The sequence below is a fragment of the Toxotes jaculatrix genome, chromosome 2 (assembly GCF_017976425.1).
Source record: "Toxotes jaculatrix isolate fToxJac2 chromosome 2, fToxJac2.pri, whole genome shotgun sequence".
Classification (NCBI taxonomy): Eukaryota; Metazoa; Chordata; class Actinopteri; family Toxotidae; genus Toxotes; species Toxotes jaculatrix.
Window position 1 is genome coordinate 12,119,016 of NC_054395.1, and position 18,061 is coordinate 12,137,076.

Sequence of the window (18,061 nt, forward strand, 5' to 3'; positions counted from 1 at the left end):
CCATGTTGTGCCTAGTGTTTTTTTTTTTTTTTTAATTCACAGTTGAACAAGTTTATTTCATGATGCAGTACACCACATGCAAATATTCTTTTCCATATTGTTTTTCCAATCTCCAGTGTTTGCCATCTGATTGAGCTGTCTTCTAAAATGTGCCTAAAATGTTAATTGAACATCAGTACATAAGTGTGAGCAACAGTAATGACAATATGAGCAATTAGACTTATTAGACTTAGGACTTATCATGCTAACATGAAACATGTTTAATCACATATATTGTAAACAGAAAAAAAATGCACTCAAGGAATTATGCTACTGTTCAGACTGATTTGAAGTGTCTCTTGTATCTGTACTCGTGAGACATGTATATCTCACTCATATGTTGGTTTTGTATCACTCTCATGTTGACTGTAATTCACTGTTAACTTCAACATCTTCAAGCACTCAGTGCTTAGAATGGATCCTCTTCCTGTTTCCTCTGTTAACTAATGTTGATTAACGTTAGCTATCCAGTCTTCTGAGAAGCTGAGAGAGTACATGCCAGTGCTTTGTGCAGAGCCAGCCTAAAGGGCTGTCATTTAGGAGTTTGTTTAATAGATCCATGGTTTTGCTTTGATTTGATTGGTTAATGGTCAGAATGTACTGTGGCCTGCAGGGAAATCATTATCTGCCAGCGACAAATTTAGCTGGTGTTTGGCACTTTCCAGGTTGTACCTCATTTGGCAGTTGTCATGTTGTAAATTCTGACCCTGTGTTTAACATTAAAAACTAATATGTGGGTAGACAGAATGAGAGCACAGGTAGGAAAAGCAGATACCAAAACAATCTGAATGTGTGGTATGTATGCGAGAGTTAACACATACATACAAATAGAGTTAAAATGCAGAAGTCACTCCTGATGGAGTTTTGTTATATGCTGTTTGCAACTTCTCGTCTTTCTGATGCCACAAATGTCAGTGCAGCAGTAACCAAGACCAGCCCTGTGTTGAGTGGCAGTAAGTGTGATCTCCACGGAGAGTAGAGTGTTAAACTCTGTCCATCTCCCCCAGTGACCGGGGGAAAGTGGTGTGTATGTGTGAGTTTCCCCCAGGCTCCCATCTTCACAGCCTAGATCTAATGGGCTCTGACAGGATGGTAATAAGGTAGCAATGGACACACAGTGTGTGTGTGTATGTGTGTGACAGCGGTGAACTATGTCCTTGCTGGCTCGTAACAGCCCAGTGTTAGAAAGCAGGTGTTTAGGGCCCTGACCTCACCCTGTGTGTGTGTAAATTAACACCCTGTTGCACACGGACACACACATTCACAAGGACTAAAAAGCCCAAGGTCAGGATGCCCCTATGGACACACACAAATGCTGCACACGGCCAGATCCATTTACACAAAATCCAGACACACACTGTGTTGACTGCACATCCATAGACACTGAACTTACTCATCAACGCATGTGTGCTTGCTCACACACACACACGCACCCCTTTTGTTTCCTCATCATGCACACAGTGAGGTCTTTCATGACATGCCACATGCGTATTCATAACCATCAGTGCCCTTCCTCATAAAAACTGTCTGGTTTAAAGTGCACTGCACTGAAATTGTAGCCACAAATTAAACTTAATTACAGCTGCTGTTTAGACATTGCTGTGCTTGGTTTGATGTTGTTGCAAACATTAGTTACGTTCTGTATCATCATCTGGAGAAAAGAAATGCATGATACAACTCTTTTATAATAGAGGAGATGAGCACTCCACCATTTAAAATGTGAACACAAATAAATATATTTACTGTGTGTGCGTTTACATACACATAGACTACAGTCCACAGTACTGTCCTAGCAAACTACCCTTGCAAATCAGTCAAGATGGGCAAGAGTCATCTCGGCCCAGGACCTCGCCAGCCACTGCCTGAGGCCAGGTCTGGAAGGAAGGAAAGCAGGCAGGCAAGAGGATGGTGTCTTGGCTTGCGCTCATGGGGCTCAGTTGGGCAAAGTCTGAAATTTCAAAGTGGGGCTGCTGCCATGTGGGCTCCACTCCAGCAAGAGTAAGAAAGTAGTTGCTCTGCATTAGCCTGGATAAGTTGCAGAAAATGGATGGATGGAACTAGCACAGAACTGGTTACCCACTAACCTAAAGAATGAAAATGCATTTGTAAAGAAATGCTTGTTCGCATTGGGTGTAGGTATTTTTGCTTTTTAATACTTAGTTTTGTCATGCTTGTCATGGCTTAGATGTGGATTAGGCTCTTAATCAGCTTAATATCCTGATTGAAAACATCTCAGTATACATGGAATATTCTGGATATTTCCACTGAACCATTACTAACCATTACTGTCATAACAGGATAATAAATTTAGCTATATTGCCATTCTTTCTAGACTAATATCTGTGTCTCTCACCTGTTATATTTGGATTTCACATAATTGCTGTATTAACTCTTCTGGCCTAGTGTAAGAGGCATGTGGCGTTCAACACTTAAATAGATTAGAATCTTAAATAATATTTGAGTCTTATTGTGAATATAAACACATTCACTGGCACAATATTTGCATTCTGAACAAGCTAAACAGTGTGATTAACCATGATCTTTTGTTAAGAAAGACATTTTAATTTCTTCAATTACAGGGTTTGACCTATTTGCCAAGTCTGAAAGAGCAGCAGTGGGGATGAGCTGGGCTCTGTATTGACAGGATTTTTACAGAGAGGCATCATGCATTTGATCGTATTTTACTTTATTAAAATTAATTTTAAAGCAGAGAAATAAAAATGAAAGGCTGAATAAAGGCTGAAACACTGGAACAGACAGGTCTACATGTCAAGCCAAAATGTAAATGAATGCAAACCTCTTTTGAACCTATGTGTCCATTTGTGATGAACGCAGAGACGAGGAATAGCATCAGAAGTAGGATAGGGCACCTATCAGAGTTTGGGAAAAGAAATGTGGTGCTGGTTCAGACAGCCTAATTGATTAGATGTAATGGGAACTGTTAGGACATGGTGTAATGATTCCACAGTATAATGGATTTAATACCAACATAAGTGTCACTACCCTTTCATCCTTTGTCTGTCCTAATACATTACTCCTTATAAATATTTTACTTGTAAAGATGTAATTATGAGGACTCTTATTAAGTTATTTGTTAATCCACTCATATCTGTCTGGCCTCGAGCAATCATTGTGTTATTATAGCTGCTGAATTTGACCATGTTTTGTTTTATTAGTTTTCAATTGCAGTCTTGAAAAATTTTTCTGCCATTCATTGGAGGGAAAGTGTGTGTGTGTGTGTGTGTGTGTGTGTGTGTGTGTGTGTGTGTGTGTGTGTGTGTGTGTGTGTGTGTGTGTGTGTGTGTGTGTGTGTGTGTGTGTGTGTGTGTGATGACAATGCTGGAGGCTGTATCCACGGCTTACAATAGCATTGTTAAAGACAATATTAACTTTTCAGTACTGAAAGTATCTTCTGTCTTCCTTTTTCAACTCATCTGTTAGCTCACATTTTCTTTCTTGTTCACGCCCTGTCTCTCTCTGTTTTTAACAGGCCCATCTATATCTTTGAGCATGTCCTACTTTTTTTTCCCTCTTCACCTCTTGTTGTCTTTATCTTTTTGACTGTCTGTATCTTTCTCTCTCCAATGCTGGCTGTCACTCTGATTCACTGTCTTCCTTTTCGAAATCCCCTGCTTTCACTTCATTTATTGTATTGTGTTGCCGTCTGTTCAGAACAGATAATGGTAATGAGGATTTCAAAGCAATCACAAAATCGTATTAAATATCATTATGTAAAAACAATTATGTTAATTTCACCTCTCCCTCTCTCTCTTTTTCTCTCACCACAGCTCCACCACCCAGCAGATTCAACAGGAGAGTGTCAGGTAAGATGTGTGAGTGTGTGTGTGTGTGTTCACCTGCATGTGCCTGTGCGTATGTGTATGTACGTCTTTGACGTCATGTCCCTTAAGTGTAATCCACACCGGGGACAGTACTGCATACATCACTGCCTAAGTGGCTCACCCACAGCGTGTGTGTCCGTTGTTGTGTGTGTCATGCTTGTGAAATGTTATTGAGGCCAAGTGGTAGACTTACTGATTTGTGTCTGTCTCTGTCGGTGTGAGTGTATTTACGTATGTCATACATGTAAAAGTTAAGGAGGGCCACTGCGGTGTGTTTAGGGTTTTGTACGTCTGCACTGTCTCTGGTTTTGTGTTGGCGCCTGTGGTCTTGTGTGTATGGTGCTCTTGTTTTCTCACGCTCCATCTAGTGTTTACATATGAGTAAATGAATGTCGTCAGCCGTCACAGAGCACTGCACTTTGATTAGGCTCTGGGTGTGTCAGCTGATGTTTATCTTTACTGCTATCCTACTGCCATTGTTGACGCTGCTGTCTACACCAGTGTCTTACAGGTTTGTTGTTTAGTGTGTGGTGTTAATTTGTACAAGCTGACAACTTTGTTGCACTGTAGCAGTACACTGTGTAGTTGTAACATCAAGTTGTACAGAGGTCCTTGTTGTTATGATACGGCAAACAATGTGGTTTGAGGTTTCTTTGTTGAGTGTTGTGTGGTACTAGTAGACCTTCTCTGTAGTGGCAATACTGTAAAATATAATGATCCTTCTAAAGCTCTAAACAGGAATTGTTTTAATGCAACAACAAAGGTAAAGCGTCACTGAGATGCTCATCGTGTTTCCCAGAGGTGTTACTACAAAGGTCCTTTTTTCCCAGTTATGGGGAAAAAGATTCTCATTTGTAGTTTGTAAGCTGTACAAAGTTATTTTTTTTGTAGGTGTTCAGTGTGTGGTGTTTTCTCAGGGACACAAATTTGATCTTCTCCCAAGGGAAAGAGGCTCTTTATGGCTTAAAATAAAAATACATCCCTCTATCACCTTAGTACATATTTAACAAAAAAGGGGCAGTAGCTATGTGCGTTGTGCTGTACTTTCATGGACCAGTTTACTATTCGTATATGTACATACACTTTCATTTACACTGTGCAGAAACATAGTAATAATATACTGCAAAATACAACACCACTAACTACAGCTCTGAAAATGACCACACCCTTGAATCACAGACTACCGATTAAGTACCGAGGGTCCGCTAGGGTCCGAGTGACGTAAATGTTTGTCATCACATGGTGTATGCACGGCTCTGTGTGGACATCTTTGTACCCACCAATTTGTTGTCTGTATGGCCACTGTACGACAAGGGCAACTCCAACTGGACTAGAAAGTAGTATAATAAGAACAACTGTGATGTCCGCAGCTGTCGGTCTGCACGTGCAGTGGAGTGTGATTCAGGCTAAAGGCAGTATTCTCAACAAAAACTTGGGAGTCAAGCACTAAATCTAAATAATATTAGAGACAGTCTTGTCCCAGACAAAAAGAATGTCTCTAAGGTATTAAATGACAGTGTATAAACATGTATCAGGGTGACAATGTGTCAACAGTGTGACAGTGTTGAAGGCGTCGCTCATAGTGATGAAGCTACAAAGAATTATCACCCAAATCTGCAGCTCCCTTCGGGTTTATTGAGCTTCATAGCAAATTGCAGCTCATTGTTTAGCTGTCTAGACCACAGTTTACAGTGAACAGTTCTGGTTTGCTCTTACTGCTCTGGCACCAACATTTTTAGCCACAGCAGGCAGCTGCGTTCAGTGAAAAAGCTCTAAAAACCCTCTGTACGCTACCTGCTCAGCACCAAACAGTAGGCTGACACAGTTGGTGACAAGCTGGTGAACGTAATGAAGCATTTAGCAGCTCTAAAGAGCCAGTTTTCCTTAGGAGTGGGTGAGGACCAGAAATAGAGCTATAAGGGGGTGACTATTGGACTTATATTGATCAGTTGGCCAGAAACATGGTTCCAGTTGAATGCTGCTGTTGCTCTGTAACCGTTGGAAATAAGCAACTGTATGCAAACAAGTTCATCATATCAAGTTAAAGGGTGATAATTTGTCAGTGTCACATTCACAAGTTGTTTCTGCTGCACCCAAGTGAACAAAAGAAGACCTCATAATCTGTACAAAATCTAGTATGACAGTACACACAGGCATGCACACTACAGTCAGGGAGGAGGACAGCATCTGTTTTATTTATTTTCTTCGGTTGAAAATGTGCTGGAAATTATCATTTGATGGCGTATTTGCATCAGATTCGACCACACTGCAGTGTTATAAGTGAACTGGGGCTTGTAAACAAAGCACACGTAGACTCACAAGTAGTTTGTTTATTGAGCACTGTTTTGGTGTCCTGTCACCCTGCCTGGGGTAGATCGGGGTTTTGGCAGCATGAGGGAAACAAAACAAATCTGATTCCAGCAACTTAAGCTGAACATGATAGACAGGCCTTCACTTTCTGCCTTATCTGATTCTGAATTGTGTTCATACCAGTGAAGAATACACAAAGCAAGAATACTTATACTAACATGTGTGTCTGTGTTATACACTTTTGGGGCCGTGTCCTGTTTTTGGTTTAGATCATTTTCTCTCTCCTAATTAACTGTATCACATTCTGGTTCAGACTCACATGGTAGCTGCGCTGTGTTCGGTCCATTGTATTAATCTGTCCGATCAAGCTGAACTAAAGGAGTTAACACGTTAACACTTCGGAGGCCACACTGTTCCAAACATGAATGGTATGAATGCTGAGAGATAAGATGTTACAGTCATGATTGCACACACACACACACACACTTAGAGACGTCCATGTGGTAAATGTCATGTGAGAAGTTCAGTGAAGAGTGTGTTCCTATAGAGTTGGATTAAACACAGATACATAGTGACAACTTGAAATGACCTTGTCAGTGTTTGTCATCCAGTGTGGTAAAACATGTCGCTACGCATGTGTCATTTCCTCACTTCTGGGCTCCGTCATTGTCCTGTAGTAATGATGTCCTCTCTTTCCTTCTCCTGCAGGCTATCGCCTCATTTTGTGTTATACAATATCTTCCCCTCTGCTTTGTGCTGGCACTTGTGTAACATCTTACCTTTCGTTGTATTCTGTCGACTGTGTGTGTGTGTGTAGAAACATTTAACCAAAATGAGGTGGATACAGTGTCTGCTTTAGCATCTTTGTGGTTTTCTTTCCTAGTCTGTTAGTGTGTGTTGAACATAACATTCGACTCCCTTTACACCTTTTGCATCTTGTGTCCAGAATGTTCAAAATGTGACTCCACCATCACATTTAAACACATCTCAGAAGTTGTCCGTCACTATGATGGATATCTGTAGTGTGGAATCTGCAGAGGTTGTATTTAGATCGGCGTAGAATCAGTGATCCCACAGCCTTATCTGCCTAAAATGCAAGTTACTGGAAAAAGAACCAGCCAAACCTTAGTCATACCATTAACAACACATGGTAATGTTATCACAGGAAGTGAATGTCAGTCTGTCCTTCAATACCGAATGAAAATGTTGTATTATCTACTAGTATAGAGGCAGTGTATTCTTCACACGGTTGTCACTACCTGAGCTGCTTACAGCCTATTGCCTTGCTTCTTGTAGTTGCTGTTGTTTGTTTTGGTTTTTTTATCCTTGTTGTTGATTGAGTGCATTTACACTTAGCTATGAAACTTAGCTGTTCTTGTAACTTCTCTGTGACATCTCTGAACAAGTCTGTAGAATACTTTCTCACCTGGATTGTTTGCTCTGTCTAATTGCAGTGTAATCACACAGGACATGTTAATGAAGTGCAGTGTGTAAAATGGGTTTCCATGTCTTCCCTCCAGTGTGTGCGGAGGCATTCAACCCAGATGAGGACGACGAGGACACGGAGCCCAGAGTGGTTCACCCTAAAACAGATGAACAGCGCTGCAGACTGCAGGAGGCCTGCCGAGACATCCTACTCTTCAAAACACTAGATCAGGTAAATAAAACTTAGAAACATAAACAGGAAGGACACGTGCTTACAAATACATAACAATGCAGAAAACTATTCACATACAGATGGGTGAAGGAAAAACATGAACTTGAAGTGTCTTAGCCTGGTCTTCAAACAGCTTCAGTGCTTCTTTACATAGAATATACAGCTCTCTGGATCTCTGCTGGAGGGATGAGATCCTCATTAAGCCATTCTGTGACCTGTTGTGCCCTGTATGAAGACATTGCATTCATTAGTCTTCTCCACACATTTACTTACATTTTTTTTTCTTTAATTTGTCTCCAAAAGCTAGATCCACACATATAAAAGTCACATTTACATTCATTAATCCTACACTGAGCTACCAGAAGAATGGAAACAATACCATACATTACAGTAGCCCCGTGAATAATTTAACATTTTACTTAAAGTACTCAATTCTTGTTAAGATGACTACTTTAGTTGTTTGTGTTGTGTGGTTTATGGCTTCCTGTTGGGAAACGTCGTAAAAGACTACATTATACAGAAAGGTGCTTCTAATATTTTGTGACTTCGTGCTATGGTATACAATACAACACCGCCACAAACGACAGCTTCAATAAAAGTATCATCCATTTCGTAAAACACTCTAATCGGGAGGCACACTTCGAGGAGACTGTTCTTGGGACAGGTCGGTTGATAAACTGCAAAGAAAAAGCACAAAGAAATACTTGTTTAATGTCTTTGCATGTGTACATTGTGTCATGAAGAAGTACAATCCCTAGTCAGCATAATTACCCTTGTCTTATTAGCTAGAAGCCTTCATAGGAATCCGTGCTACAGTGTTGTGATTACGTGCTTGATTTTTGTTGGTGTAGTAAAACTACTCAGCTGAAACCTTTCTATATTTGGGCCTCGCTTGACTGTCTGGCCTGTTTTCCAGAGACCAGTTCCAAAAATCATATGTCTGTGTAATGTTGCTATACTTGATTTGTACATGTTTGTTCTGGCAGAGATGATGGACTTAAAATTTATTTGATGTTTTTAAAACCTATTTCTGTTCCCATTGTGGTCCGTGTAGCACTTGGCATCTATTACGATAAATCTGTGACATTATGATGGACTTGAACCCCAGAGACAACAATATTGTCCTGAAATTGCATATCCTGGTAAAATGGAGAAAGAGTTATGATATTAAAAAAAAAAAATGGCTTCTCCTTTCCTTTGTGTACTTAATTTCCCTGCTGGGATAATTAAATTTCATCTCATCTCCCCTCAGGAGCAGCCCTCACGAGCCAGATAGCATCTTGAACTGCTAGTTCAAATCATCCACACAACCACACACAGACACACAAACATTTCTTGCTCCTTGTTTCTGTGCCTCATCTGTTTCTGATGTCCTTCTTCTCATCCCCCGTCCAGGAGCAATTCTCGGAGGTGCTGGACGCCATGTTTGAGTTACGGGTCCAGCCCCAGGAGCATGTCATCGACCAGGGAGACGATGGAGACAACTTCTACGTCATAGAGAGGTAGGAGGCAGGCACCTGTGTTGGGTCATTACAGCTTGGTCAGCTTGTTTATTCAAATGCTGCCAGTATGTTTGAGTTATGGTTGGTGTGTATGTCTGTATAGTATCTATTAAGGCCATGTGTGTAATTCTCCTCCTATATTGATAATGTAAACTGCTGTTGTGTACTTTACAGGGAAGGTTTTGTTGCACTGGCTGAAATACAGTGTTATGTTGCAGGTGTAGTAGATGTGGTCTCCTCACTCTTGATGTGAAAAACTGACACATTTCTGACTATGAAAATATATATATATATAAATATGAATTAAGATGCAGGTGGTTGTGTTAATTACAGCAATAACATTCCCAGGTCCTCATAGTTTAAAAAGGTGAAATGAAAACATTGTAGGTTTGGATGTTGACTTTATTATTTTAAAATAGTGGAGGCAGCTTTGATAAGCTTCCACAATAATCCCTGAGATTATTATCCTGAGAATACTCTGCACTGAGAGGAATTAACATTTCTTCGTTCACCGGTCACAGTCCAAGCGATTACTTAAAATGAAAAAAAGATGGCGGTTTTTGACCTCTGCCACCAAAGAGAGAACAGACCTACCAGTGTTTGGCTAGTAGCTGGTCATTGTTTATCCCAGCCCCAGCTTCTAGTCATTCTTGGCATGGCACATATCAACTCAGCACAGAGGTTTAGTTCCACTTGTTGTGGGTTATCTTTCCATCTGCATACACACTGTCTAACGCAGCGTGCTCCCTTACATGAGACATGCGATGACCTTTAAGAGCAGCACGCCTGCCTGGTCATATACTATCCCGGGGTTTTCCCTGGCCTGTTAAAGGCGTAGGTGGTAGCTAATGTCACCAGCAGGGTGGGGTGTGAGCATGGACACACGCAGAGATGGAGGGATAAACGGAAAAGAAAGCAGGGCTGGGCAAAACATTGTTTCATATGTTTCATATTTAGACTTTTTTCTTATGTCTTTAAACCTTACATAAACATCTCCCCTGCGTTCCTGTTGGTGTATCGTAATGCTAGCCATCAATATAGCCACATTTATCTCTGCTGTCAGCTGTGAATGCTACTACAGCCTTTTGTGTGTTTATTATTGATGATATTTATACAATTTCCCAACGTAGCTGACTCAAAAATGATGAATCTTGACAATTTTGTGAGGCATAAAAGGAGACAGAAAGCATAACTGTACCCTCCAAGCATCTAGCTGGCCTGTATAATGCTAAATATATAAGGACCACCCTTCACAGACTAACATGAACAATGGTGTTGTGAAGCCTTGAAGAAAGGAAGGAACTGGAATTCACTCAGGAGCCCTCAGGGAAGAGGAGTAAATATATAGTGGGAGGGGTGATATGTAAATGATGTGAAAAGGATCATTGTTGTGCTCACTTCTGAAAGACGTTTGAGGCTGCTTTAATGTAACCACACAAGTTAATTTGAACATATGTTAATGCTCCAACTTAATGTCATCATTAAAAGTATCCAGTATTATTATTATTATTATTATTATTATTATTTCCATTATTATTATAAAGAATGAACTGCTTGGTTGGCTTTCTCCCGATCGTGCATTAGTCATTGTTTGCATCTTTCTAATAATGCTGAAAGGTCTTAGCTGTTTACAAATCACTGCGAAGCTCATTCCCCCAAGACAGATTTCATTTTTACATTGTTTTGATGGTGAGATGTTTCAACTTCTGTCTTAAGAGGTTAAAAGTCCCTAAAGGCACTGCCTAAGGATCAACTAGAGGAAATCCTTATTATGCAGACGTCCTCTCAGTGCAGGACGTAACATCCATTTGTCCTCTTGCTGTAAAGGCACACTTCAAAATAGACAAACGTTATTCTATTTTTCAACTTTCTGGTTGATGTTTGAAACAAGTAAGAATGAAAAATTCTGGCATCTTAAATTTGAACTTCTGCCTGAATTTAAGAAGTAAAATTGGTTATTAGAAGAGTTTTGGTCCTTTTTGGCTCAAGCAGATTTACTCTGTGAAATTTATCAATGATCACAGCTTTCACACCTGCTTAGTCTCTTTCATAAAGAACCAGCTGCCCAGTATTTTGAATAGTGCATAGATCGTGCCCCTTAAACTGTGCTCAGCTAACCGACGACACAAGTGATCATCGTCCCCATCGTCATGGTAATCCAGTCAAACTAAGTAACACTTAATACTCCACCAGCGACAAGGGTTTTAGCCCCATTACACAACCAATGGCAGGACAGGCTATCATTCAAAATGGCGTTAATCCTGGCGAGCAACAACGCTGCAAATTACCTTCCCCAGGTTTAATCCTGGTACAGAGACAGAGGGGAGTCACCTCTGCTGAGGTACTACTCTCTATCAGCAGTATATAGAGAGATGACAAACACTTTGTGGTACTGTTAATGCAGATATACAGCAGTGGTTGCTTTAATAGAAATACAACTATACAACACCAGAGCACACACCAACTGTTCCAACAGGGTGCTGTCCAGAGGCTACAAATGATCTGTAATTAGATGTTTAATTAAACCAGTCGGTAGGTCAATAAACAAAACACAGATCACCTCTGAACTTTTGGCTCAATTAAATGAATCAATAAAAGGAATTCTGTGTTTTCTCTTTTGCATTTAATTCTTATTCCTCTTTCCCCATTCTCTGTTTATTTGGTTTTCTCTTTTCCTAACTCTCCATCTCTGCCTCTCTCCAGGGGTGTGTATGACATAGTGGTATCGGGAACATGCGTGGGTCAGTATAACAATAAGGGCAGCTTCGGGGAGCTGGCACTCATGTATAACACGCCACGCGCTGCCACCATCATCGCCACCCAGGAGGGGGCACTATGGGGACTGGTAAGAACGTCCAAATAGACAAACACAAACAGCAAAACCAGACAGTTGGATGTGTTATACTCCAGTGTGTTCTTTTATTTGGTAATAATCATGAGTTTATGTGAAGAGCACTCTATAGTTATTTTCTGACCCAGTAAACCATTGCCTAATAACGTGGAGTTTTTTTTTCTAAACTTCTTTTCTAAGCTTTAAAAGCTCAGTTTTAAAATCTTTTCCCCTCTAGTAGTCTAGAGTATTGTATTGTGAGCATGTTAGGCACAGTTTCAGTCACTATGTGCAGCACACTGAGCTGTGTTGCTCAGACATGTTAAGAATGGAGTCCTGTTATCTATGAATGGAGCTTGTGTTCTGCTCTGATGGTTTGTGCTGCTGCTGCTCCTCCCTGTGGTTGAGCAGAGGAGGACCAGCAACAGTCAAACACTCAGAGAGGATCTGCTTCTAAGGGGCGTTTGCTTACCCGTGTTTGTCTTTCCCCAGGACCGTGCCACATTTCGTAGACTCATTGTGAAGAACAATGCTAAGAAGAGGAAGATGTACGAGTCATTCATTGAGTCTGTGCCCTTACTCAAATCACTGGAGGTGAGTTTGATGGTTGTAGTCCTCTGACTGGCTCCAGCGGTTTTTGTGTTTTCTTTTCTTTTGTCCCACTACACAGAGAAGCAGCATCACATGCTATACAACCAACAGCAGAACACCAGCAAGCTATCATCATATATGTAAATTTTTTTGCACCACAAGGCTAAAAATGCACCAAACACTTAAGTGTGATGAATGGTCAAGTCACACAAGAGCAGAGCGGAGAAAATGTGGGGCCCAGAGAGGGAAGACTGAACTGAAGGAGTTTACATGGCCATAACCTGCATGTAGTCAGTGAAACAACCCTCTTTTCTCTGTCCAGGCAACAGAGAGGATGAAGATAGTGGATGTATTAGGAGCGAAGCAGTTCTCAGATGGCGAGCGCATCATTACACAGGTGAGACTCAGATGTAGCTGATATGGTTTCATGAAGGGAGAGCATGACTCTAGCACTGAAATGCGTACGGTTGCCTCATTTATATGCAGTACGTCATTTTTTTCAGAGTAATGATGACTTGTCTGTTTTCTTACTCCTCAGGGAGACAAGGCTGACTGCTTCTACATTGTAGAAAGTGGGGAGGTCAAGATTATGATGAAGAGTAAAGTAAGATGCTTCTCCTCACCTTCCTCGTTTCTCCATTGCACCATTCTGCATTTTTAATTTAATTATTTGTCTGTGAATTTATTTCAGTGTGTATCCCTCCAGTTCTACCCTTACATTTTTCCAGCAGCTTGTTCTTAATCGGTTCAGCTGTAATGAAGAGACAATTAAAAAAAAAAAAGGGGGGGGGGGCTGTATCACTTGAATGAAATGCAGCAAAGATTCCTCTAAGAGGCTGCGTAATATCATGAGGCTGGTTTTGCTGGTTCCAGAATATGAATCAGTTTAATAGTGGATTTATTCTTCTACCAGGTACTTTGTGTGCAGAGGATTTTGGCAGTGACAGCCCACACTCCCCATTAAAAACCATCAGAGTACAAAAGTGTTTCTTGGTTTTGCTTAGCAACAGCGGGAATCACAATTGTCCGCTCAGCCGCCGAGTGCTTCTCGCTGGGGGGAAAGCGAATGAGGTACTCAGTGGTTCCTAACCTTTAATCCTCTCCTTTCCTCTGCCCCCCCACAGACAAAGGCGGACCATGCAGACAATGCGGAGGTGGAGATAACGCGCTGTAGCAGGGGTCAGTACTTTGGGGAGCTGGCCTTGGTCACTAACAAGCCCCGGGCTGCCTCAGCCTACGCAGTCGGCAGTGTCAAGTGTTTGGGTAAGATGAAATACACTCCGCCACACTCGTTAAAACCCACTTGTCTGTTTGGATGTCGTTGCTGATCACAAGAAAAGTGATAGTGAGGTTAGATGTGTAAATTGAGTAGCTTTGTTTTAAAGTTCCCACCAGCGTCTGGCAGTGTGATACCTGAATCTAAAGCATCCATGTGACTATTTGATTATAGCAGCTTTCAAATTGTTCCATGGGAAATTAAAAGCATTTAATAAGTTATATTTAAACCACTCAACGCCACAACAAAGTCTGCGATATTAATTTTCCTCACATTGAACTGTTACAAGCAGTTTGTCATGAGATATCAAGTGGCATTTGAGTTCTGATTTATTCACAGTAGGTGTCTGGCTCTTCATCTCATCTGTCATCACCTTGTATTTTTTGTTGATTCGAAGGCCGCTCGATAATTGTTTCGCTTTTGAAGTGGGTCCACTAATTCAGGCTGCACTGTAGATGAGCAGCTCTTCACTTTTTAAAATGAACACAGGATTTTTAACAGCTGGTCGTGTCTCTCTCTCTCACCTCTCGTCTCTTTGCTGTGAAATCTGCTTTAGCTTTTTTTTTTTTTTTCATGGCTCTAATTGCACAGCTTTTATTTGTTTATTCACACAGGGTTTTTTTTTCATGGGAGATTTTGTCACTCAGTCACTAACTCTCTCTGTTTGTGCTGCCTTATTTTTTTTCCACCTTCAGTATCAACCATGCATACAGTCACTATACTCACTTACCCAGAATGTCTTGTCTTTCGGTGCACTGTACTAACAGTGTAACACGATGTTTTGAACAGCTGCTCAGCTTTGATGCAGTACGGTTGAGTGAAAAATGTCACTCAGCCGTACTGCAGCAACATGTGCTGTCTGTTGTACTCTTACCATTCTTCCTGTTGTGTTGCAGCTATAAAAGAGGAGCGTGAAGCTCTTGTTTTGAAAAACGAACAGAAAGAGAGAAAAAAAAACATAAAAGTAAAACAATAGAAAAGTAAAAAAAAACAAAAAAACAGGCTTTCTGGTTGGTATTTTTACAGTCTCATTAATGTGTCTTTGAATCCATCTGTTCTTAGTGTTTAAAATGTTCATTCTGATTTTCACAACTGTGTTTTTTGTTTTTTGTGGATGTGAAGCGGTGAACACTGGACAGCGTTGTCCACTACTGGGTTCGTTACCATGCTGATTCATGTGTTTGTGGAGATGTTGATACTTTTTACTAGCGTCCAAATGTACACACTCCTCACTGCAGTTAGTCTCATTGACAGCACTGCTCCACTGATGTTTTATTACAGACTGTCGGTGTCTTAGCATGTTGCCAGGTTTGAAATACTGAAACCTCTGGGATATCTGTTACTGTCAGATTTTGTGAAACATTTTAAATCCAAAAACAATGAGCACAGTGGATTGTTTTCATTTGTTGTGACATTGTAATACCTGAGCAGCTTGAATGAACACAGACGTCTCCCTCTTTCTTTTTCTCTCTCTCTCTTGCTTTCTCTCTGCAGTAATAGACATCCAGGCGTTTGAGCGCCTCCTGGGCTCCTGTAAGGAGATCATGAAGAGGAACATCGCCCACTATGAGGAGCAGCTGGTGGCCCTGTTTGGCTCCAGCATGGACCTGAGAGACTGAGCCTCCCACACCACCCTCCGTGCCTTCTATTACACACACACACACACACACACACACACACACACACACACACACACACACAGACATATGTCCTCTCTCACATCATGCAGTGGCTATACAGACTCATAATAAGCTTTACACAGCCATGCAAACACTTGAGAAATTGTACTTGGCTCGCCTGCAGGTACATAAACAGTCACACATTATGAACACACCCTCACACACACATACACACACACTTACACTGACACCGATATAGGCACTGAGAGATGCCCATTTCACTTAGTCTGCTCACCCTCATGTACATTCTAGCTCAACACACTCCGTGATAAGCTCACTTTGTAGATGTACACACACACACACACACACACACACACACACGGAAAGCTAGCTAAAGGCCACACACCTTGTTGCTTGAGCCAGCTTCAACCTCTCAGTATGAATGTCTTTGCTGCAATGACCTTAATACAGGTAAAGCAGTGTAAGGACATAAAACACACACACCTACGCAAACACTCCATACACATTTAAAAACACATCATCATGCCTCATATGTGCAGGCTTTTGCATTCACACGAGCACTTAAACAACTCAAAGTTGTTCCAACAACCATCAGCCAAGGACACATCAACACACACACCAATGCTCTCACATAAACACACACACAGACACACGCAGGGGGTACAGATACAAATTCTCAAAAACACATAGGCAACCACACTTGCAAAAACGGACACATTGTGGTAAAATGGAGACGAAAAACTTTAAAAATCTCTGAAAAGGAAAACGAATCAAAAATGCAAAAAAAAAAGTGAAAAGTTTAAAGCAGACAGAAGTTTTAGAAATGTTTTATGAAGATTAAAAAAAAAACAGAAGCTTTGATAAAATATTATTTAAATAAAAAAAGTGTTTCCTCTTCGGGAGGCCGGGGTGCAGAACTTTGTGAGAGCACTCCATTTCTTCCTCTACTGTTGTTGATTGAGTTGAGTTGAGTTAGTGCTGGTGATTATTGCAGTACCACAGAAGAAGCAGTGAAAACGATAACAACCCTACGTTTTCTGGGCCATTGTTATTCTATCATTGACACCACACTTCGTTGTATTGAATTAATTATTAATGTATTGTTATTATATATTCATTTATTATTTTTTGTTTTGCTTTGACCAATTCTGATAAAATTCACCATCCATCTCTGACAAAATGTACAAAAAAAATCTAATAAAAACAATAGTGCTTATTTCTCCTTGATTATCCTTGAATGAGTTGTCCTGGATAAAAAAAAAACTGAAAAAATAAAGCAAACATTTTGTTAAAAATCTTGCCTCTGTTGAATTTCTGCCCAAACTTGGCTAACAGATGCACTATACTGTATGTGGTAAAACTTATTTTGCGGTTTCAGGGGATTCACAATCATAAAATACACTTGCCCTTGCAGTGAACTCCAGTGTGGTGAAGGACATAATGTTCTGTATTTGTTGAGATGCTCAATCAAAACGTGTTGATTCAACCTAATGTGCATTTAGTGGATAAGTATGATAAATATCCTATTAAGTGTGTATCAGTCTGAACTGATATTTATAGAAAGAAAATCTCAGGTTTTTATGGCTGGCAAAAAAACTTTTTTTTTTTTTGTCTTGTAAAAAAACTCTGAAAGTCAAAATGTTGCATCATTACGTTTTTGGGAGCTTGTGTGCACACTACCTCTTGTTTTTCCTTTGTCTGCTGCTTTTACCCTACAAGTGTACTTGACTTGTGTTCATTGTGCACACTACTCACCTTCTCCACTTACGCAGTATGACCATAGCTCTCCTTTACACAGAGACTTTTCCTCGGGCTACTTTTACATAATTTTGGAGGGTTTGCAGCAGCTAATTACTATAGATCAGAGGTCTTCAACAAGGGCTCTGCAGAGGTACTGCAGGGGGGTTGTGAAATTTTTAGTTGATTAGACTATTTTTTATCTTTTTTTTTTTTTTTTAATGTTTTTTCCCTCTTTTTTTCCCCACAAATTGAAATGTCTTTAAAAACATGTTAACATGAATTGAACATATTAGTGGGGGGGGGGGGGGTCCCTGCTCCATCTCTCCATCAGTTTCGGGGTCTATGGCCTGAAAAACGTTGAAGACCCCTGCTATAGATTAGTGTTACAAATATCACTACACAGGTGATTTATAATATAAATATAATATAAATACCAATGTAGCAGGATATATAAGCTTTAAACATAGCTCTGACGATCAGCATGTTTTACAGATAAGTATTATTTAATTCAGAGCTGTTGTTCATTTTTATTTTGCCAAAAAGCTGGGTGGAATTGAACTAATTTTGTTTGTGTTATACCACCCCCATCCGCAGGGAGGCAGACACGACAGCTAACACCAATGAAAATATCAAC

The 18,061-nt window shown here is 40.5% G+C and overlaps 1 protein-coding gene across 2 annotated transcripts in view; it reads left to right on the forward strand.

The window, feature by feature from the left end:
- Positions 1-16,985, forward strand: part of prkar2aa (protein kinase, cAMP-dependent, regulatory, type II, alpha A) — a 41,594-nt gene extending 24,609 nt beyond the window's left edge. For both annotated transcript variants that reach the window (XM_041053983.1, XM_041053974.1), the window contains exons 3-11: positions 3,828-3,863; positions 7,712-7,848; positions 9,244-9,350; positions 12,054-12,195; positions 12,673-12,774; positions 13,094-13,168; positions 13,310-13,375; positions 13,896-14,034; positions 15,542-16,985. In XM_041053983.1, coding sequence (XP_040909917.1) covers positions 3,828-3,863; positions 7,712-7,848; positions 9,244-9,350; positions 12,054-12,195; positions 12,673-12,774; positions 13,094-13,168; positions 13,310-13,375; positions 13,896-14,034; positions 15,542-15,666 — 929 coding nt within the window. In that variant the 3' untranslated portion in view covers positions 15,667-16,985. The remainder of the gene's footprint in view (positions 1-3,827; positions 3,864-7,711; positions 7,849-9,243; positions 9,351-12,053; positions 12,196-12,672; positions 12,775-13,093; positions 13,169-13,309; positions 13,376-13,895; positions 14,035-15,541) is intronic.
- Positions 16,986-18,061: the final 1,076 nt, after the last annotated feature.